Here is a 22597-nt window from a genome sequence, read left to right as displayed (position 1 = left end):
ATGGCCAAGAATCCTTGTCACATAGAAAGAAGCTTCAATCCCACGTATAGAAAGGAAGGAGACCTAATCATTGCTGGATTCTTCTCCCTTTTTGTGAAGTTTAAGACTCAAGTGGACAAATTTTTCTTCAAAATATATCACTCCCGAACTCCAGCAGTACCAAAGTAAGTAGTTTTTTTTTCACCCTGTCTAATTGCTGCAATAGTAATCCATATTTCTTATTGACTGGTTTGTTGGTAGAGATGGGTTTCCTTTATTCTCAGAACTTTGGTTAAAGCAAAGATGTGGGTGCAAAAATGATGAAAAATCTAATTTTCAATAAATTGATAAATTAAAAGTATTGTTAATGTGCAGTGCAGCAAACATAGAGAGACTATTCATCCCTAATCTATTTGACATTATAAACAATCACAGATTCATCTCCACTGATGACAAAACCTCACCCAGTAGAAGGAGGGGTGAAACACATTAGAGAGGATCTACACTCCCAATTGGAGTTTAGGTGTCAAAACTATATTCTCTAAGAATGGACATAGTTAGGATTTGATTACTTGTTCTAAATAGAGGAGGAAATATTCACAGCTGTGTTTATACATGATGAAATTCTCAAGGTCATTTATGAATGCTTGGGTTGAGTGAGATTTGGGTAAAGAGTGTTTCTGAATCATAACAACCTAAAATGGGGTATGTGATCAAACATTCATTATCTTAGGCATCAGAAAAAAGAACAAATTCAGAATACTCAGTCCAGTTTTATCTAATCCAAAGCTTCAAGCCTTATCTTCCCAGCAGAGAGCTGCTAAAGAAAAGCAATAAAATGTCTTATCTTTACTTAAAAACTTTATGGGTGATAGGACCATTTGATCTGAATGATTCTATATTGATGTTTTACCAATATCAGAGTAATATGTCAATTCATCAAAAATACCAAACAATATGAACTTTACAATGTCAACAAGTGCTACTGACAAGATCCAATACATGAACTGAGGTTTTCCTCATTTTATGTCTAAAAATATAAAGGATGGGGAAATTTTTGACATTTGTTATCCCTTGCCGTTTTTGTTGCATTTTAATAAAGCCAAAGAGACCACCAAACCGCATTCTGTGTTCCATACCCCATCTCTCATTTTCATGCTTTTGTCCATGCTGTCCCCAATTGTACGAATGGAATCTCTGCTACGTTCCATGTCTCAGAATTGCTATTTTCATTTAAAATTTAACTCACTTGATATGAAGACGTTCCTGCTCCCCCAAGCTATTGATGACTTTCTCCAAGTCATATTTTATCATCTTTGTCCCAAATTTCTATTTCACACACTGACACATTTTCTGTTGTGGCCAAAAGAACAGAGGTATTTTTCTTCTCTCTATTGTCTTTCTATCTGGATAACTAAGGTACCTATTTCAGCTAGAGTAAAATTAGTACTTAATCTTGAATCTTCCAGTATTACCCATTACATGATCATGACAATCTTTTGAAATATATGTGTTCCATTTGCTTTCCAATGTATAATGTCCAGAATCATTATAAGGCATTTAGAAGCAATTTTACTTATATAATCATCTATTCTTAGCTAATATAGGCTTTGTATAGTAATCTCATTGCAGTTTGAGAATTAGAAATGCATCTTTTTATTATTGTTGAAGATAATCAATCTGTATGATCTGTTTAATTCTTTTTCAAAGTGAGACATAGTCTAATGTCTAAAGTATATCATCATGTGTGTGTGTGTGTATATGTGTGTGTGTGTGTGTGTGTGTGCATGTGTTAATGTCTTAATGTGTGTGGTCTTGAAAGAACCTTACAGGATGTAGTCCAAGTCTGTCATATTACTATTGTGGACACTGAAACTCCTGGTGGTGAAATGATGTGCTCAAGACCACAATTTTAGTCAATTTTAGGGGCAGTATTTAGGATAGGAATTAATGACTCTGTGTGTGACACCCTTCCCACTATGAAAATTTGCTGTTTCTTTGCATATAGAGTTTTGCCTGTTTTTTTTTCCTCTCACTTTAGCTCAATGTTCAAACAATACCACCATTTCCTTGCTTTTCAATATGCTGTTGAAGAGATCAACAAGAACCCCTATTTGCTGCCCAACATAACCTTGGGATACCAGTTACTCAATAACTTCCATCTGGAGAAACTAGCTGTGGAGAGCTCCTTAATATGGCTGTCAGGGAGAGGTCCCATTATCCCCAACTATAGCTGTGATAAACAGTCCAATTCTGTGGCTGTCATTGGAGGGATGTCAACTACACTTTCTGTGGCCATGGCCACCATTCTCAAACTGTATAAAGTTCCACAGGTAAGAGAGAACAATACAGTCACTCATTTTAATCCAATATGTTCTTTATATTTAAAACAGCAAATTCTTTATAATCTGTTGTGATGTACTATCAATAAGTCAATAACCAAATATTAAGAAGTCCTCCCACATGTTCTGACAAAAGGTGATACAAAAAGGAGGTCCTTTTCCATCTGGGAAATCATTCTGTATGTTAAGTGAAGTTATGGTCTGATGATTTTGAACCAAGCAAAAATCTAATGATGACTATACTTCTAATTCATCTTTTTATACTTTATAGAACTCTGAAGACTTTAGATAGGAGAAAGCTTTCTTTTTTCCCACCTTCAAAAATTCCTACGGAGAGGTCTCCGTTCCTTTTCATTTTGAAATTGATTTCTGTATTTGCCCTAAAAGCATGAAGCTCTAGTAATTGTCTTCATCAGTATGTACTAAGAAAGAGCATCCCATTCTGTGTTTCCTGAGATCTTCCAATCAGGCAATTCCTTGAGAAATACACCTAATACTGATGTTAATGTATCAAATGGTAAAGATAGTTTTGTGCTATTTTTGGAGTAATTAAAATTGCTCTTCAAACAGGTTGAACCAGCTTACAATCTCACCAAAAGTCTTAGTATCCCAAATTTTCTACAGCCTCTGTCTTTTGTTTGTCCTTTGTTCCTTCTCTCATTTCAGCCAATTTATGCTGTTATGATAATAGTTTGAAGTTTAATTTATATGTATTTAGTCATTGAGGAGATAGTTACCTAGCATATTATAGATAAAACCATAGCTAACTTGTTTAAAAATGTATTTTTTTTCTCACTGGGGATATAAGAGTGACTTTTCATAATTTCTCTACTGAAGTTTTAAAATTGCCATTATTGTGGTTCATATTTTGCACATTTTAAGGCACATCCAAACCTATTATATTATATGTTAAAGGATGAGAAAGTACTCTTGCCTTTCCTTCCCACTTTATGGTATGAAGCATGTTGTAATTTGGCAATATTCTTTCTCTACTTTTTGTTTGTTTATTTGATTTTAAAACACATTATTTATGAATTTTGTTGGGAGTGAAAAATTAGAGCAAAAGGGAAAAACAATGGGAGAGATTGTAAAATAGAAAAATGAAGTGAATATAGTATGTGTTGATTTATATTTATTCTTCTTAGATCTTTTTTTCTGGATGCAGACGGCATTTTAAGTCCAAAGTCTATTGGTGTAATGTTGTTGTTCTGGTTTTCTAGAGGTCTTTGGGAAGCCTTCCTTTCAGCAGAGTAATCATCACAGTAATAGACAGGTGTTAAAATCCAAAAGTCTTTATTGTCTCCTTGGAAGTCCTAGCTCCTTCACTTGGGTCTCCTCTAGATTTCTGGAGGCCTTCTGAGGAGACTTGCTGTCAGTGGAAGAAATGTAAGAGGACAGGTCAACCAACCATGAGGCTGTTGAAGATAGAATTGAATTTGATTCAGTCCTTGCCGGCTGTTATATACTCCATTATCACAGGTTTTAATCTTGTAGAACTATATTAAGTACTAAGTACTAGAGAACTACTAAACACCATGCTAAAGTAGATAACCATTGTCTTTATCAATTCCACTGATTTAGCACCTTTTAAGAATCCTTGTTTCAAGTTCAGAATTCTGGCCCATAACCTATTGGGATTCCTTTGGACCTCTGACCTGTTGAAAACCAAGCCTTTCCTGGATGATCTTCTCACATTCTTGCTGTTGGTGTGAACAATGCATTCCTTGTTGTGCTTGTTCTGCTCAGCATCAGTTCATGTAAATCTTTCCAGGATTTCTAAAATCAGCTTATTCAGTATCCTTTTTATAGAACTATAATATTTCATTACTTTCATGGCCCAAAGTTTATTCAGTCATTCCCCAGCTGATGGGAATCCACTCTTTTTCCAATTCTCTGTTACCACAAAAAGACCTGCTACAAACATTTTTGCAGAAGTAGGTCCTTTTCTCTCCTTGTGATTTTTTTCCTACCGACCCAGTAATGGTACTGCCGGGACAAAGGACATGCACACTTTTATAGCAAATTAGGCATAGTATAGATTACACTCCAGAATGGTTGGGTAAGTTCACTACTCCACAAATAAAACATTAATAACCCAGTTTTCCCACATCCTCTCCAACATTTATCTTTATCTTTTCCTGTCATTTTAGCCAATCTGAGAAGTGTGATGGTACTGCACAACTGTTTGAATTTTCAATTGTCTAATCAATAGTGATTTAGAGCACTTTTTCATATAATTATAAATGGCTTTAATGTTGTCAATTGAAAATTGTTTGCAAGGTTAGCATTGCCTGCTCTGTTCAGGAAAGAGTCTGGTTTCCCAGAGTTTGTCTTCTGAGCTGGGAATGCAAGTTGCTCTACTGAGTCATCCCTGAGGGTATTAATTGGTGAACTGCTGTGATTAACCTCCTCTCACTGGCTTTCCCAGAGTCTATCTAAACTTGACAAAATGCCCCTTTCACCCCAGTGAGACTGACCTTTCTTGAAATTTTTTTTACTCTATCTTGAACTAGAGAGTGTTTTCATTCCATCAGATTCTGTTCAGACACTTTATTTTGATTTTTCAAGAAACTGGGAGAGTTTGAGTTTGAGCAGCTTTGTTACTTTACACCTCCATCTTGGCTCCACCTCCTGGTACAAAAATAAAGACAATAATTTCTGAAACACTTGACCTTAGGGGTTGCATCTCAGAAAGCCAAGAGTTTGAGAATCTGTGTGAGGATATCCTTCCTGAATGGATCACTGCAGAGATGATTAAAATCAGAATTCAGTGCTAGTTAATTCATGACCTTCTTGTAAAACTGGGGCTGAATAGTATACCAAAGACATAGTGTATATGGAAATTTTCTCTTGTCTCCTGTAGAAATGTCATGATTGATGGCCTCATACAAGTGCAATTTTTGTTATTTATTGTGTTTAGAGTTCAGAGATTATGGTACTCATTGGATATGGAGTGAATCATTGCTTATCACAGTTCTTACTAAGAAGTACTAAGAACTCTTACAGAATTCTTATTCATAATATATCAGTTATGTGAAATTCCAATCTTGGCAGTAGATTTCATTATGAGGAGTTCTCCATTTCCTATTCCTTATTGATTTGATATGGAGAACTTTTGCTCCTAGAACAAGATCTGAGACACATTTCTTGTTTTCAGAGAAATCATATTCTCCCTAGAATGAGAGGTGAGAAATGTATGCTGTAGAAAATCTCAGTAAAAAAATTGTTGATATTTGAAATCAAACATAAGTAAGATGAGTTAGAGAAGACATGTAACTATGATTAACTATTTAACAAATGGCTCCATTCAGGAGACACAAAAATGTTCCTCTTGAATATACAGAAAAGAAATGGGAACAACAAGTCAATGTTCCAAAGAGACTGATTTAGCTACAAAGTTAAAAAAAATCCTACATTTTATCAAGTTATCTAAAAGGGGTAAAGACTCTTTTGGGGAGAATTTTTGTCCTTGGAATGTTTCAAACAGAAACTTAGAAATTATTGATGGAGACATTGGAAAAAGAATTCTGGTTGAGTGCAGTTTCAGATATTCCTTCCAACTTTTCCATTCCAAAACAACATAATTTTGAGATCTAAAATTATAAATTAAAATTTACAAGCAAATGATCTGTTCTTTGATACTCATTAACAGTTGTTTGATATAGAAATATGAAGGAGAAATTCCTTAATTGAAGGAACTCATTGTCTTCTTTATGTTTCATTTAGATTAGCTATGGTTCATTTGCTCTTCTACTGAATGATAAAGTCCAGTATCCTTATGTATATCAAATGGGGAAAGAGCAGTGTGCTCTTCACCTGGCATTCATCCAATTGATGCTGCATTTTGACTGGACATGGATAGGACTGCTTGTTTCTGATAATCCAGGAGGGGAAAGGTTCTTCAATGATCTGAAAGAAGAAATGGTCAGGCATGATTTGTGTGTGACTTTTAAGGAAAGAGTGCCTCAAAATTTTAGAGACTCAGAAGATTTTGAACTAATTTCTAGGATTATTTCATCATCATCAAATGTGATTTTCATCTATGGAGAAGCTGATTACCTTCATGATCTTTCCTCTGTATTGATAACTTATAAACCTTATGGGAAGTTGTTTATTACCACATCTTCCTGGGATTTTTCTACTGATAGTAATGTTGAACTACTTGCCAATTTTCATGGTACAATACTATTTTCTCATACCCAGATGGAGATTCCTGGTTTTTACAGATTTTGTAAGAAGCCTGAATACAAGTGAGATTCCTGAGGACATTTTCCTAAAATCTTTCTGGGAATCAGTCTTTAATTGTAGATTTTCAAAAAGAAATGATGAAGATATATTTTATCTTTTGTGCCAAAATGATCTTTCCTTTAGAGAGTTGCCTTCCATGAATATTGACATGGCTTTTATGGAACTGATTCTAAATGTTTATAATGCAGTGTATTTAGTGGCGCAGGCTCTCCATCAAATGCTCTATTCTGAGGTAAAGGAGGCATCAGACCTTGCAAGAAACCTACATCTTCCTTGGAAGGTAATATATCGCTGCGAAAATAGGGCTTAGCATAGACTACTCATAACATTCTGGTGTTAGTGATTTGTTCTAAAGAGGATGCAGTGATGACTTGAGTTACTCCTTTATATATTTTTTAATTTTTTCCCCTTTGTGATTACATGTAACTCTGGGTAGAAACAGTGAATTACTTCAGATTTATTTATTTCAAGTCTTATAAAACAATCTTTTAAAAATAATTTATTTAATAGTTTCCTCAGTTACATTTAAAATAATTTTTGCATTTGTAGTTAAAACTTTTGCATTCCAGATTCTCTCTATTATTCCCACTCTGGTTCATTTTAAGAAAACATATATGAAATTATGCAAACCATTTCCATAAAAGTCATGTTGTAAAAGAAAAAGAGAGATCTCTCAACCTAACATAAAAAAATTACAAAAATAAATTGAGAGTAAGAGAGATAGAGACAAAGAGAACAAGAAACAGCAGAAGTGAGAGAGAGACGGAAACAGAGAGAGACAGAGAGAAACTGACACGGAGAGAAAGAGAGAGAGAGAGAGAGAGAGAGAGAGAGAGAGAGAGAGAGAGAGAGAGAGAGAGAGAAAAGAGAAGAGAGAAGAGAGAAGAGAGAGAAGAGAGAGAAGAGAGAGAGAGAGAAAGAAGAGAGAGAGAAGAGAGAGAGAGAGAGAGAGAGAGAGAGAGAGAGAGAGAGAGAGAGAGAGAGAGAGAGAGAGAATACATTAATCTATATTCAGATACATGATGCACTCATTTTCACATTTGGGTATGGAAAGATTTTTTTTAAATCACACAATTCTTCAGAGTAGTCATGAATCATAGTACTACTAATAACAGCTAGTCATCAAAGAGCACTGATATTACTTTTTATATAGTACATTTGCTTGAGTCCACTGCGGATTTTCCAAGATTTTTTTCTGAGAGCATCCTGCTCATCATTTCCCATAGAACAATAATATTCCAGGAAAACATATACCAAAATTTGTTCCTCCATTTCCCGAATGATGGACATCACCCCAATTTTTTTATATTTCATTTGCTTTTCTTACTTAATGTACTAAACTTGAAAATCTGTAGAAGTTGGCTTTCTTTTATGAAGCTGTTCTTAGTTTTGTAGTAAAAACCCAAATCTACCTGCTATTCTAATTCTATTTTGCTTAATTATATTACTCTTTTCATTTCCTTTGACAAATTTGACATGTTTTGTAGGTATAAGAGTAATTTGTAGAACACATTACAGGTCTTCAAAAAAGTGACAAACTTTGGACTTTTTCCCCACCAGTGGGAAAAGCAATATAATGCTGAACACTTTTCCTTGGATTCCAACAGATATCATCATCCTGTTATTTTTGATTCAATAGCCAAGTATTGCTTTTCTCACCTTTTTTATATATTATAGTGATTACTCCATTTCTTATAGGGGATTCTTTTCCACAGTAATATATGTGATAATTACTAGAATTAAAATTTATTAACAAAAGTTTTTGTAGTTAAAACGCTGCACTCTCTCTCTTCTCTTCTCTTCTCTTCTCTTCTCTTCTCTTCTCTTCTCTTCTCTTCTCTTCTCTTCTCTTCTCTCTCTCTCTCTCTCTCTCTCTCTCTCTCTTCTCTCTCTCTCTCTCTCTCTCTCTCTCTCTCTCTCTCTCTCTCTCTCTCTCTCTCTCTCTCTCTCTCTCTCTCTCTCTCTCTCTGTTTCTCTCTCCATCTCTCCATCCCTCCCTCCTTCCTTTCCTCCCTCCTTCCTTCCCTCTCTGTCTCTCTTTGTCTCTCTCTCTTTCTTTCTCTCTTTCTCTCTCTCCCCCCTCCTGTTCTTGGTCTGGCTCTTGCTCTCTCTCATATGTATGTTTTCAAGAAAAATTTATGTCTGTGAGATTTGGACTTAGAGGAAAGATTATTGCTGCAGAACTGATTCTATTGAATAATAGTGTTGCCAGACAAGACTTTAGAGGGACTCTTGGTCAACCAGGGTATAAAATCAGTCAATACTTAAATTCATCACTACTGTTCACTGAAGTTCAAATCCTGAAGCAGAAGTTCAAACCTTTGGCCACAGAATAGGAAGATGGGACCCATTGGCACAGACCCTGTTGTTGGAAATGGTTGAAAATAAAAGGAACAAAGAATGGTACAGTTTAAGATAATGTCATGGAAACAATTTCTATTGACTTGAACACTTTGAACACTTTGAGATATAGCAGAGCATAACAGGGTCATGTAGGCTATGGTCCATGGGGTCCATAGGGACAGGACTCAAAGACTGAACAACAAATGTGTACTATCCATTCTGTCCAATTAGATTATTTTCCTTTTACCTAAAATATTCAGGACTTACCATTAAATTCCTCAGTAACAACAATGTAGATTAAATTTCTGTTTTTCAACCTTCTCATTCTATATTTTGTAATTATCTGGGAAATTTTTCTTGAATATTTTCCATTAACCAATGAAAACTGCAACCTCAGTGTCCCACATAAATTTGTAGCTTTTGCTAAAAACTCTGTTTCAAATCTTTCTCAGATTGAATTATTGTTTCATTTTCTTAAACTTTGTCATTTTAAAATTTCATTCCCAATTTGTTCCATTGTAGTTATTGTCCTTTCTATTTTTTCAAGAATGATTTTGCCAATGATTTAGTTTCATTATCATTTGTATTTGTTTTTATTTTAATCTTGAATTGCATCACTGTGAATAGCAAATTCTCCTTTATTCTTAAATTGAGCTTATTATCAACTTCTGAGATTTATATTGGACAATTTTATTTTTTCCCATTTTCGTCTTTGTTTATTAAAGCTTTTTATTTACAAAATATATACATGGGTAATTTTTTAATATTGAACCTTGCAAAACTTTCTGTTTCAGATTTTCTCCTCCTTCTAGCTACCCCTTCTCCTAGATAGCAGGTAGTTCAACACATGTTAAATATGTTAAAATATATGTTGAATCCAATATATGTATACATATGAATATAGTTATCTTGTTGCACAAGAAAGATTGGATCAAGAAGGAAAACAAAAACAGAGAAAGAAAAAAAATCCAAGCAAACAACAACAGAAAGAGTGAGAATGCAATACTGTGATCTACACTCATATCCCACAGTCCTCTCTCTGGGTATAGACGGCTCTCTTCATCACTAAACAGCTGGAGCTTGTAATGCTCTGCATAGCTTTCTGGAGCTCTTGGGACCAGCCTTAGTTTCAACAGAATAATCACCATGAGAATAGCTAGGGATAAAGTCCAAAAGTCTTTATTGTCTCCTTCACTCATGGCCTGGCTAGCTTTCTGGAGGGCCTTCAGATGGGACTTGTTTCAGTGGAGAAATAAAGGAGAGCCACCAGGAGCCTGACCAAAGATGGAATGTTTCTCTCTTCCAGTCCTTGTTGGCTCTTATATATTCTATTATAATTACATTATCTTAGATGTCAATCTTATAGAACTATATTAAGCACTAAGTACATGTACTGAACAAGAGAACTATTAAGCACCATGCTAAACTAGATAAGCATTGTCTGACCAATTCAACTGAGTTAACTCCTTCTTTCAAGTATATTTCTCCATAGTTCTACCCTTTACAGGAACTGCTTTGAATCATCTCATCATTGTTGAAGAGAGCCAAGACTATTAGAATTCCTCATTGTACAGTCTTCCTGTTTTGTTCTTTTTCTGTTCATTTCACTTAGCATTAGTTCATGTAAGTCTCTACAAGCCTCTCTGAAATCATCCTGTTCGTCATTTCTTACAGAACAATAATATTCCATGACATGCATTTACAATAACTTTTTTAGCCATTCTCCAACTGATGACATCTATTCATTTTCCAGTTTCTTGTCACTACAAAAAGAACGGCCACAATCATTTTTGCACACGTGGTTCTTTTTAAAATCTCTTTAGTATATTAGCCCCGTTAACACACTTCTAGGTCAGAGGGTATGCACAGTTTAACTTGTTGAGCATAGTTCCAAATTACTCTCTACCAACAATGTTATATTGGACATTTTTTTAAAAAATAAAAGACAGAAACAAGGAATAAAAATTTCCCTAAACATCAGTCTATAATTACACATTTCTTAAAACCCACTATGAATTAAGACATATGTTAAATTCTATCAATAAATTACTTCAATAAGAAATCTCAGTTTGGGAGGGGGGTGTCTGAAAATCTATTAATGAAGAAATAGTAAGCTTTTGCTTGTCAGATGTACTGAGTTCTCTGGGACCAGCTTTTTGTTAAACAAAGAACTTAGAATGTAAGACAATCAGAGATATTTGTAAGGAATTCCTGATTTGCTGAATGGAAGATGATATTTTTGCATTAATTTTATTTTTTTACATTTTTTATTTTTAAAGCTTTTGGTTTCAAAACATATGCATAGATAGTCGTAAAGATTCACCTTTCCAAAACCTTGTGTTGCACATATTTTTCTCCTGACTCCCTCCCCTAGACAGCAAGTAATCCAATACATGTTACACATCTGCAACCTTCTGTGCATATTTTCACAATTATCATGCTGCATAAGAAAAATCAGATCAAAAAGTATTAACTCAGGGGAATAGGTGAAAAATGTAAGCAAAAAACAAATAAATTGAAAACATGAATTATGTTGTGTTCTACATTCAGTCCCACAGTCCTCTCTCTGACTGCAGATGGCTTTCTCCATCACAAGACCATTGGAACTGGCCTGATGATTATATATCTTTTGAAGTAAGATGATGTATCCTTCGATGTTTAATATCTGTAGAAAATAATTGGTTACTGGATTTGCTAGTTTTCATTTGTCCTTAGTTTTCAAGGAGAAAGGTGAAAAAATGTTCAGAACTCTAAGAAAAGCTCAAGAAGGAGAATGACAACTTTTGCATGCTCCAAATTCAGTGCCTGTTTTCTCTTATTAGTCAATCCTGGGACATGGGCACAAATCCTTCTTTCCCCTAAGACTAACAATTATCTGTCCTTGCCTTCAGCTCCACCACTTTCTGAAATCCATCAATTCTGTCAATATTGTCAGTAACGAGTCACGTGAGGATGGAGCCCAGCCAGCTGCTGAGATATATGACATACTGAATTATAAATCCTTCCCTGGGCACATAGAGACTCTGGTCAAAGTAGGTGAAGTGTATCCTCTCGCTCAGAGATTCACCATTAAGGAAGAAGACATAGATTGGCCAGAAGATTTCCATCAGGTAAGGGGCCAATAGATATTAACTTTATGACTTTGTCTCTTTAGCTTCCTGGACACTGGCTGTTTCTTCATTGGTACCAGCATGTTTCTTACAGAAATGTCTGTGAGAGGGTACTAATATCCACTTACTCTTCTTTTTTACTCTGAATCTTGTTATATCCCAAATGAAGTGATTTAAGTTTGAAAAATAATATTAGGGCAGAGAATAGAGAAAAATTACCCTCCAAAGGGATTTATTTACAGATCACTCAATATCTGAATTTGTATAGTCAAATAATTTTATCTGAGTTTGTATTTGAGAAGGGTACTATTGTACAAAGCTGTCTTTTATTTCAAAGACACAATGGCTTTAGAGATTTTTAATGTAAATGTTGCAGCTCTAGCCTCTGCTGATATCAAACGTTTATCTCTATACAATTTTATCTGTGAATAATTGGATAAATTCCATCCTACCCTTTACAATAGTCCTAAGAAGAGATTTCAAATGTCAGCCTGAGAATAAGATTAGTCTATAAAATCACCTTATTCTTAGATTCAATCAAGCTGAACAGTACAATTAGTTTATTTTAGTACATACTCTCTAAAATTATGATTCCCTGAAACATTCTGGGCAGAATGTTTGAATTTATGAATTTATGAAAACACAAAAAACCAAAACTTTTAGGGGTTGGAAATTAAAACAATATATTTCCTCTTGTGTGGTCAAAGACTTTTCAGCATTACCAATTGTAAAATGGAATGAAGTTTAGAGTTAAAATGTTACTTGGGAAAAACTAAGCCAACAAGAAATTATAATTAAAAAATATCAAGGAGTCTGGTTGTATCTACTGGGAAATTTGTGTGGATTCATTGGTGATAAGATGATCTAAAGTGCAAGATGAAGATACAAGTTTCCATTGAGAATTAGATTATTCTTGTCCTCCAGAATTGCAAATATTTTATTCTTCCTGTCTTCTATAGGAGAACTTTGAACTCATAATTTTCTCAATTCATCCATCTTTCACCAGTTGCTTTATCAACAACGTTTTCTTCCTTTCTCTGGTGGAAATATAGACTCCAACATCTAGGTGCAATCTGAAGTGTGGCCCTGGGTTCAAAAAGACTGCTCTTGAAAGCCAGCCCAAGTGTTGCTATGCTTGCACCCCATGTCCTGAAGGGACAATTTCCAACCAGACAGGTCGGTTCCTAAAGATAACGTGTCCTTTTCCCAAAGTAATAGACATTCTTATTTGTTAATGTTAAACTGGTGTGCTTTGTATTTGGCAAAATAATACTTTCTGAGTTGAAATAACATTGCATTTATTCAGTCCTTTTCATTCAATGTGCTTTGTGATCATTCTTATAATTAGAAACATCCCCTGGTTCAAGATACCAAAAATCTGTCCAAGCAGAACCCATCAGGATTTAACTACCATGGTAATCTCTAATACTTCCCTGACTTTGTATCCTAATTGGAATCTTTCCCATTCCTTTAGGAAAGCTTAATCTAAAATAGTTCTAAAATTTTTCCCTAGTAAGGGAAAAATTAATAGAAGAAAACAATTCTAAGAACTTTCTAAGAACAGATATATTTTTTAAGAGCCTCAGGATTTAGACATTATGAAAATATCCCTTGGCATAAGATTGATCAGAATTCTCAATGAAGATTATTTGAAAGACTTGTTTTCTGGAGTATGGAGTCCCAACTCAAGGATACTTCGCTCACAAAAAACTGAGTAAAATTGATCTTCCTCAAACCTATATCAGTGTCAAAGCTGATGAGATCTCGTCTTGATTTTCTTTATAATTGATATTGATCAATAAAATAGGATGTTCGAAAGCTTAAGCTTTGGGATGATTTTTTGGTAGTTTATTTTTATCCATTTATTAACTCTTCTATTTCATTTACATAATATTTACTCTTTCTGTCTGTCCTTTGGAATTGGATTTTTATCATTTTACTTACATTGTTATCATCAAGCCGCCCAAAATAGACTATTTCTCCCCTTATTTCAGTTAATATTTCTTTTTTTCCCATTCCAATTATATTTCTGAGAACAATGTGTAGTATTTATCATGAAGGCTTTCTTTTTTATAATAATAGCTTTTCATTTGTCAAAATACATACAAAGATAGTTTTAAACATTCACCCTTGCAAAAAAAAAAAACCTTGTGTTCTAAATTTTTCTTCCTCCCTGTTCCTCTCTCTTCTTCCCTAGACAGCAAGTAATTCAATGCAGGTTAAACATATACATTTCTTCTCACCATATTTCCATGTTTATTGTGCTGCACTAGAAAATCAGAGCAAAAGGGAAAAATAAGGAAAAAAAAAACAAGGAAATAACCAATGACTAAAATGGTAGAAATACTATGTTGTGATCCACATTCAGTTCCCATAATCCTCTCCTAGAATGTAGATGGCTGTGTTCATCACAAGTCTCATTGTTGAAAAGAGCCAAGTCCATCACAGTTGATCATCACAGGTTATCTGTTTCAGGGTACTGTGTTCTCTTGATTCTATCCACTTCATTTTGCATCAGATCACGTGAGTCTCTCAAGGATTTCTGAAATCAGCCTGCTGATCATTTCTTATAAAATAAAAATATTCCATTACATTCATATATCATAATTTATTCAGCCAATCTCTGACTGGTGGGCATCTACTCGGTTTCCAGTTCCTTGCCACTACAAAAAGAACTCTTAAACTATTTTTATACATATGGATGCTTTTCTCTTTTTTATGATTTCTTTGATTTCAGTAGATCCACTTGTGGATGCACAGTTGAATAGCCTTTTCATCATAGTTCCAAATTGCTCTACCGAATGGTTAGGTCAGTTTACAACTCCAACAAAACGTATTAGTGTCCCAGTTTAACCAATTCCTCTTCAACATTTTTCATTATTTTTTCCTGTCATCTTACCCAATCTATGAGGTGTGAAATAGTACCACAGAGTTGTCTTAATTTGGAGTTCTTTAATCAATAATGATTTAGAGCATTTTTCATATGAATAAAAATGGTTTTAATTTCTTCTTCTGAAAATTGTCTGTTTATACTCTTGGACCATGTGCCAATTGGAGAATGGCTTGTAGTTATAACGTTACATTCAGAGAAACACAACAAAAGTCTTTTTAACCTAATTTTTAAAAACCAATTCTTGGTTTTCCTCTATGGATTCAGCATTTCATTCCTGTTCTTAAAGTATTGGATTATATATAAAAGGACCCTTTCTGACTCATTGTAGGTGGTTTCAAATTAGAGGAATGCAGGGATTTTGAATTTTTGTTTAGTAAACTTATGATATTAAATAAATACTTTCAACACTTTTTATCTATATGTGGAGAAATGAAGATACTGAAATACACTTTCATTTTATTCAGCCTTTAGAACATCTTTCCTCCTTACTTTGAAAGAGTCCAAAAATGAGCTTGACCTCAGTGTAAAATGAATCACACCGTGCTTCATAGGAGACAAAAAGCTGATCAGTCTGGGCTATAGCATGATTTTACTGTTGTTCACAGATGCAGAGGAGTGCCTGCAGTGCCCTGAAGATCAATATCCCAATAAGAAGAGAGATCGCTGCCTTCCTAGGACTGTGACCTTCCTGGCCTATGAGGAACCTCTGGGAATGACTCTGGCCTGTGCAGCCATCTGCTTCTCCCTGCTCACTGTGCTGGTCCTGGGGGTCTTTCTGAATCACAGAGACACCCCCATTGTCAAAGCCAATAACCGCAGTCTCAGCTACACTCTGCTGGTCTCCCTCAACCTCTGCTTCCTCTGCTCCCTACTTTTCATTGGCCATCCCACCACAGCCACCTGCCTCCTGCGCCAAACCACATTTGCAGTTGTCTTCACAGTGGCCATTTCCTCCATTTTGGCTAAAACCATCACTGTGGTTCTGGCCTTCAGGGCCACCCAACCAGGGAGCAGGCTCCGGAGCTGGCTGGGATCCACAGCATCTTACTCTCTCATTTTCACCTGCACCCTCATCCAACTGTGTCTCTGTGGCATCTGGCTTGGGACATACCCCCCCTTCCTGGAGATGGACTTCCACTCTGAGCCTGGTTCCATTATCATCCAGTGCAATGAGGGCTCCATCTTCACCTTCTACTGTGTCCTGGGTTACATGGCCTTGTTGGCCTTGGCCAGCTTCACTGTGGCTTTCCTGGCCAGGAACCTGCCGGACACTTTCAATGAAGCCAAGTTCCTGACCTTCAGCATGCTTGTGTTCTTCAGCATCTGGATCTCCTTCCTGCCCTCGTACCAGAGTTCCAAGGGCAAGGCCATTGTGGCCTTGGAAGTCTTTGCCATCTTGACCTCTAGTGCTGGGATTCTCACTTGCATCTTTGCTCCCAAGTGCTTTGTGATCCTTCTAAAATCAGAACAAAATACTCTGGGGTTACTTAAAAAGAAAGTTACTCCCTGAGAAGCCAAGTCTTTGAAAGCTCACCAATCACAATCAAGGAACTCCTTTGAACTAATATCATAAGAAAATGTTAAATACATCTCATTCATTTGCCTCTGTTTTCTCTGATAATCATCTTTGTTTTTATTTCAATATAATAGCATATTCAAGCATCCTGTTGCCTGATTTAAGATTAGAGGTAGAATGGATATTTTGAATTAGTTTACAGATAGTAGACAATATGTGAATGATATGTTTACATATTGGTGGAAAATAATTGTGGAATTTCAGTAAATAACTGTCTGATTTCCAATCCTAAACTTTGATAAGTCCATCCAGCATTCTGAATCTTTGATTTGTTATTTGGAAAATTAGAACTTTAATTTCCCCCCAGTTTCTGTGAATTATATATTTAACAAATATTTTTGAGGGAATTGAACTTATCTATGAGAGAAGATTTATGGGAGAAGGCTAATTAATTTGCTGAGTAGAATGGTTTCTAACCAGTGAATATGTACTAGAAGTCATGTAGCCTCTCACTTTTCCATCAATTATGTAATTGTAGAGTGATCATTGGATCTAAAAATCTGTTCCAAAGCCTTATTAGGTCCATCAAATACATCTTGTTACCAAACCTTGGGCATATAAGTAACTGATTGTCATAGAATAATAAAAATGAGACAATAATAATACAGGAGTAATAATATTCTTTTCTTAATTCAATAAAATGACGTCAATTAGAATATTTTAGTGGTCATATTATTTATTCAATTCATCATCCATTATTGCAACCTATCACCTCTTTTGTTTTTCTAACATATTTGAATATATCTCTGAGTATAGATACTTCAAAGGAAAATTGATGGCTTAATTTCTGTGACTTTCTCTTTAAAAAACACTATTATAACTACCAACAATAGTGTATAAAATGTGGCAGTTTTTTGAGAATGCATTAATATTTTTTTCATTAAAGAAAAAAAATTGCAAAAATTCCCCTTGCGTAGATCTCTGTTCTTTTTTTTTTGTTTGTTTGTTTCTTTTTACAAATGAATATTCCATCCAAAAGCAATAGGAGATTCCCCAGATTGATAATAGTGATATTTACAGGTCAGCATTCTTCCAGAAATAATATAAAAATAGAAGTAAAAATCTGAAGAGAGGAAGCACAAAAATTCAAGAATTCCTAGGTAATTCTTCTAGAAACAATATCTGAACTACTGTCCCCAACCTGGCACTCCAGACATTCTCAGAGTTCCTGGATCTCCTTTGCTCTCATTACTAAATACACCACAAACTTACAATTCCTTTGCCTTCTAAGATTTTGAAATGTAGGAAGCCAGTGGTTGGGCTTTTCTTGAAAGGAAATGAGTGTTATCTTATTCCCAGACCAAGTGGAAGATAGGCCTTGCCATGAACTCCTGTTTCTCCAGCTCCAAATTCTCTTGTCCAGGCCAGAAAATTCTCCATCCCTGTTGGCCTGGGAAAAATTCAATTGTCTTACTTTCAGAAGTAGACATATGATTTCCCATCTCTGTGTCAATGGCTTAAGTATAACTAGTCAAGGTTTTCCTGAGGATCAAGAAGAAGATAAAATGTGTCTATCACTTTTTGCATATGATGTGATTTTGTATCTAGGAAACTCTAGAAAGTCAACTTAAAAAAAAGTTGAAATAAGGGGTCATTTCAGGAAAAATGGCAGGATAGAGGATAAAGCCATACAAATCATTAACATTTCTGTTTCTTAATCACCAAATGATGTAGGAATCCCTAGAAAGAGAAATTTCTGTTAATAACATTATAGACAGTACAAAAAATTTGATAGTCTGATGTTAGGATTACAAGGTGAGAACTCAGGTTTTCTGGACAGTGACAAGGTGAGAATTCAGCTTGTCTGGACAAGTACAAGGTGAGAACTCAGGTTGACTTGACAGTTCTCTGGCTTAGGCCTTTGGTTGGGGCCTTTAAAGGGAGTTTACATCTTAGGAATTTTAAAAGTAGCAAGTTCATTGGTGGAAGAATTTCCCCTCACCCTGTTGAGTTCTCACCTGCCTATTCTCTGGGAGGATAAAAGAAGGGCAGCATTGGGTCTGAGAAAATCGACTCTGGGATAGAGTTTTGACGCCAGGCAGGCTGAAAGGAGACCAGTCTGTTTGAGGAAGGACAAGAGTTGGGGAAGATTCAGAGCTCCAAAGAAACCTGCACACAGAGGAAAAGATTTTACAGATCTCCTCCCAGAGAAGGATTATAATTGAGCGACCAGATCCTCACAATTCAAGAACTTTACATATTGGCATCCACAACGTGGGGCAAGGACTTTTGCTTATCCTGACAAGGACTTATTCTGAGCCCTCCAGAGGAGCTAGCCCAGAACACTGCAGTCTGAGAAAACTCTTCCCACAAAAACAGAAAGATCTAAGTAACTGGATAAATGCTAATTGCTCATGATTAGACAAAGCAACATAATTCAGTGAAAAGAATACTTAAATTAATTTACTTATTCTGTGATATTACCAGTGTATGAAATAAGCTTAGAAAGTTTGATTGATATAGTAGTAAATAAGTAAAGGCCACACTAGAAAAGTCAATTTAGAGATTACCACATATTTAAATAGCCAATACTATTTCAACTCAATTCATCTCAAGAAATGTCTGATCACGAATATGAAGGGAAATGTAGAAGAAAATATCAAGAGAAAAGGGGGAAAAATGAAATTCACAAACCTCAAACCACATTATCAACTGCAGCCACTGAAATCATTTGACATTTGTTAAAAATAAAAATGTAAATCAATTACAGAGGGAAAGGGAGACCCAAATTCAGTTGGACTTGGTAAAACTTTGCTTTGGAGGATTGAATGTAAAAAATCCTGTGCCCTCCAGAATTGACACTTTGGAATTATGGGTCAGGAAAAGACTTTTGACAGTCCCTGGCACAATAAATGTCCAATATATCAATCGTTCCAGAAATCAATTGAGAGTATTCACAAGAATATCAAACATTGAAGCAGAATCTTTGAAAATCAGTGTACACATACTGGATGTATTACACAATACACAATAAGGACCTTGGTAAGGCAGACTTTGATAAACCTAAAGACCCTAGCTTTCAGAATGCAATGCACCATTTGAGAAAATTTGTAAGCAAAAATAGAAATCAATTAGCAGAACTAGTTATAGACCACCATAATACATCAAATATTAAGGTACCATTAGAAAAGAGAAATTATTTAGACATAAAGGGTGTTAATATACTTAAAGTGAAGGAGCCTGGAAGAAAAGACCTGTCAGATCCATAGATAAGGGAAGAATTTGTAACCAAAAAAGAGATAAAAAGGATCACAGGAAACCTAATGAAAAAAAGCCAAGAAATTAAAAATTATTTGCAAAAAAAAATGTAACTAAAATGGGAAGAAAAGCAAGAAAGAATAATATATATGTGTGTATATATATATATATATACACATATATATATATACATATATTAGTATATATGTATATATTTGCACCAAATGTCTTTGAAGAACATCACATTTCATAAATAAATAGGGAACTGAACCAAATGTAGGAATATACGAAGTATTCCACAGTTAATAAATTGACAGAAGATATAAATAGGCAATTTTCAGAAAAAATAAATTAAAGTTATTACTAGTTGTTATGGGCCAGAATTTGAAACAAGGTGCTAATGCTTAGTTCACTTAGTTCACACCTTTAAAGGAGTTCACACATTAGTTCACACATTCACACCTTTAGAGAGCATATAATAAGTAGGAGTTCACAAGCTCTCTAAAGGACAAACCTATTCTTGGATTTCTGGGAGATTCACAAGTCAGAAGCCCACAAGCCCACTCTTGGAGGCAGAGATAGATTCATTCCAACTTGCACCTTTGTGCTGGCAGGAGACTGAAAGACAAACCTCTGTATTTGGAGACATTTGGAGGGAGCCCTTGGAACCAGGAGAGAGATAGGCCTCTAAGAAAGCTAACCAGGCCCCAGGAAAAGATTCCAGTCTTTGAAGGAGAAAGTAAAGGATTTGGACTTTTAACATATGAAGGATTTTGAGGTTATTATTGAACTGAACTAAAACTAAGGCTACCTCCAGAAACTCCCCAAGAAACATGCTCCCAGAGAACATTATATTGTAGAGAAGAGAACATCACAACTAGTTCCCTGAAAAAAAGTTTGTAAATTGTTATTAGTGAAATAAATATTAAAATATTTCAGAGACATCATATTTCACTTTCCAATCCAACACATACAACTATATTTTGTTGTTTATGTGTGTGTCTGTGTGAGTGTGTGTGTATGTTTTGTGTGTGTGTGTGTGTGTGTGTGTGTGTAGGAATGTATTAAAAAAAATGTTGACTTTTCCCAGCGCCATATAATATTTTTATTTACTTTCTTCAAGAACTAGATGAATTAGGTTAGCTTAAAATTTGCTGGATTAAGGGTTTTATGAAAATAAAATGATTTTAAAAATTGAATGAGAATGAAAGTGGGGAAAATAAAGGTTGGCTATAAAACAAAGTATTCAAAGTATTCAGCTTAGAATAACCAGTATGAAAAATTATTTGAAAATTAGAATGCAATAAAATAATTTCTCAATGCAACTAATGAATTTAAAAATAACTAATAAGTATAAAATTAGAAATATGTATATATATTTCAAAACAACTAATTCTCAAGACATTGATGAAAGAAGGTTTAAGTATTATTAGTTCACCAGAAAACTGTGACTAAAATGGTTTCTGGAAATTATGTTTCAAGGAACTCCAATTCAGCCCAAATGTTGGAACAAAGAGAGCAGTACTGCAAAGTTCTTCTAGTATGTCCCTTCAAATATCATTAGAATAGCTCCTCAAATTAAATTAGAGATTAGGCTGGTCAATAAAAGCTTAGATTTAGGGATTTTCCCCACCCAAAACCAGTTGGACCCTAGGTTCAAGACTTACCCAGAAAGAAGCATCACCAACTGTGGGTCAAGGATACACCTGTGACTGAGCCTGTAGCAGGTATAAGATCACAGAACTCAGGTCTGTAAGAATACCTTGCCTTTTCTCTTTCTGAAATTCCCATCAAAATTCTGCCTGTTTATTTTTCTTTGAAGTTTTCTTGAAAATGTTTTCAAATCATATTCTGTGTCTGTAATTTTATCCTGAACAAGCCTTTCAGAGTAACTGCTCTTTCTGAATTCTGGGAAATGACTATGAACCACTACATAGAATTCCTAATCCCTCTATTTTTGATTTCCTTCACAAGTTAATTGTACACTATTTCAAAGTCCAATTTTTTAAAGCAAAATAACTGTTTGGACATGTACACACATATTGTATTTAACTTATACTTTGACATATTTCACAGTTATTGGTCAACCTGCCATCTGGGGGAAGGGGTGGTGTGAAGGAGATGAAAAGTCGGAGCTAAAGGTTTTGCAGTTGTCAATGCTGAAAGATTACCCCTGCATAGATCTTGTAAATAAAAAGCTATAATAAAAAATAATTGCTCTTTCTGAAAATATTATTTTTATCATCCTTTTTACTGACTAATAATTCACTTTTGATTTTAATATCTACTCTTGAGGGAATTTCTGGGTTGACCTAGCATGAAAAAGATAAAAGAGTCTTTTGGGCATTTCAGATCCCTTCAAAGTTGTGAAAGCTCCAGAGACAGAAAACAAGCAAGAAGGTTCCCAAACTAATTTTTTGTAAAGTTTGGAATTTTTCACAATGAAGGACACAGGTGCAGAGTTGCTGGGCTAGCTGGTCCTTGGAGAAACTCTCAGACTCTGGTCAAAATATTTGTTTGACTTGCACCCAAGAGATGAGAAGGAACCACTTTTCTGAATGAACTAGATGAATAATATCCAGGAGGCAAAAATGTCAAATAAATATGTTCTGCTCATCCAAACTTTTGCCTTTATCCCAAATAGAGGCCCACTTCATGTCTCGCATTCTGTTTTCCTAAGGAGAAGAGACTGTACAAAGCTTGAGCATCTATTTAAAAAGAAAAATGCTTAGCAACAGAGCATGTGCCTATATTTACAAGAACTAAAATCTCCCATCACCTTATACTCCCCCATTCCTTGGCTCTTTAGAGATCTGGGATATTGGCCATGGGTTTGGGCAAATTTGGCTTCTCATCTTCTATATTATTTGTATTTCTGATTTTGCAGATTTTCTTATCTGAGTACCAG

At 35.0% G+C, this 22597-nt stretch overlaps 1 protein-coding gene across 1 annotated transcript; it reads left to right on the top strand.

Annotated features, from left to right (window-relative positions):
* On the top strand, positions 1-19407 carry LOC141547590 (vomeronasal type-2 receptor 26-like). The gene is made up of 6 exons (XM_074275976.1): positions 1-164; positions 2021-2312; positions 11804-12022; positions 13075-13198; positions 15521-16387; positions 19358-19407. Exons 1-6 carry the CDS (start codon positions 1-3, stop codon positions 19405-19407), a joined length of 1716 nt encoding a protein of 571 aa, XP_074132077.1.
* The last annotated feature ends 3190 nt before the right edge of the window (positions 19408-22597 follow it).

This window comes from Sminthopsis crassicaudata, chromosome 6 (genome assembly GCF_048593235.1).
Source record: "Sminthopsis crassicaudata isolate SCR6 chromosome 6, ASM4859323v1, whole genome shotgun sequence".
NCBI lineage: Eukaryota > Metazoa > Chordata > Mammalia > Dasyuromorphia > Dasyuridae > Sminthopsis > Sminthopsis crassicaudata.
This window is presented reverse-complemented; position numbering and strand designations above follow the sequence as displayed.

What these genes read in the sequence shown, in the direction of transcription:
- LOC141547590 (XM_074275976.1), top strand. Translation starts at nt 1, where the DNA reads ATGGCCAAGAATCCTTGTCACATAGAAAGAAGCTTCAATCCCACGTAT. An exon ending in CGAACTCCAGCAGTACCAAA is followed by an intron (nt 165 to 2,020) that starts GTAAGTAGTTTT and finishes CTCTCACTTTAG; the next exon opens with CTCAATGTTCAAACAATACC. An exon ending in CCTTCTAAAATCAGAACAAA is followed by an intron (nt 16,388 to 19,357) that starts ATACTCTGGGGT and finishes GTCCAATATATC; the next exon opens with AATCGTTCCAGAAATCAATT.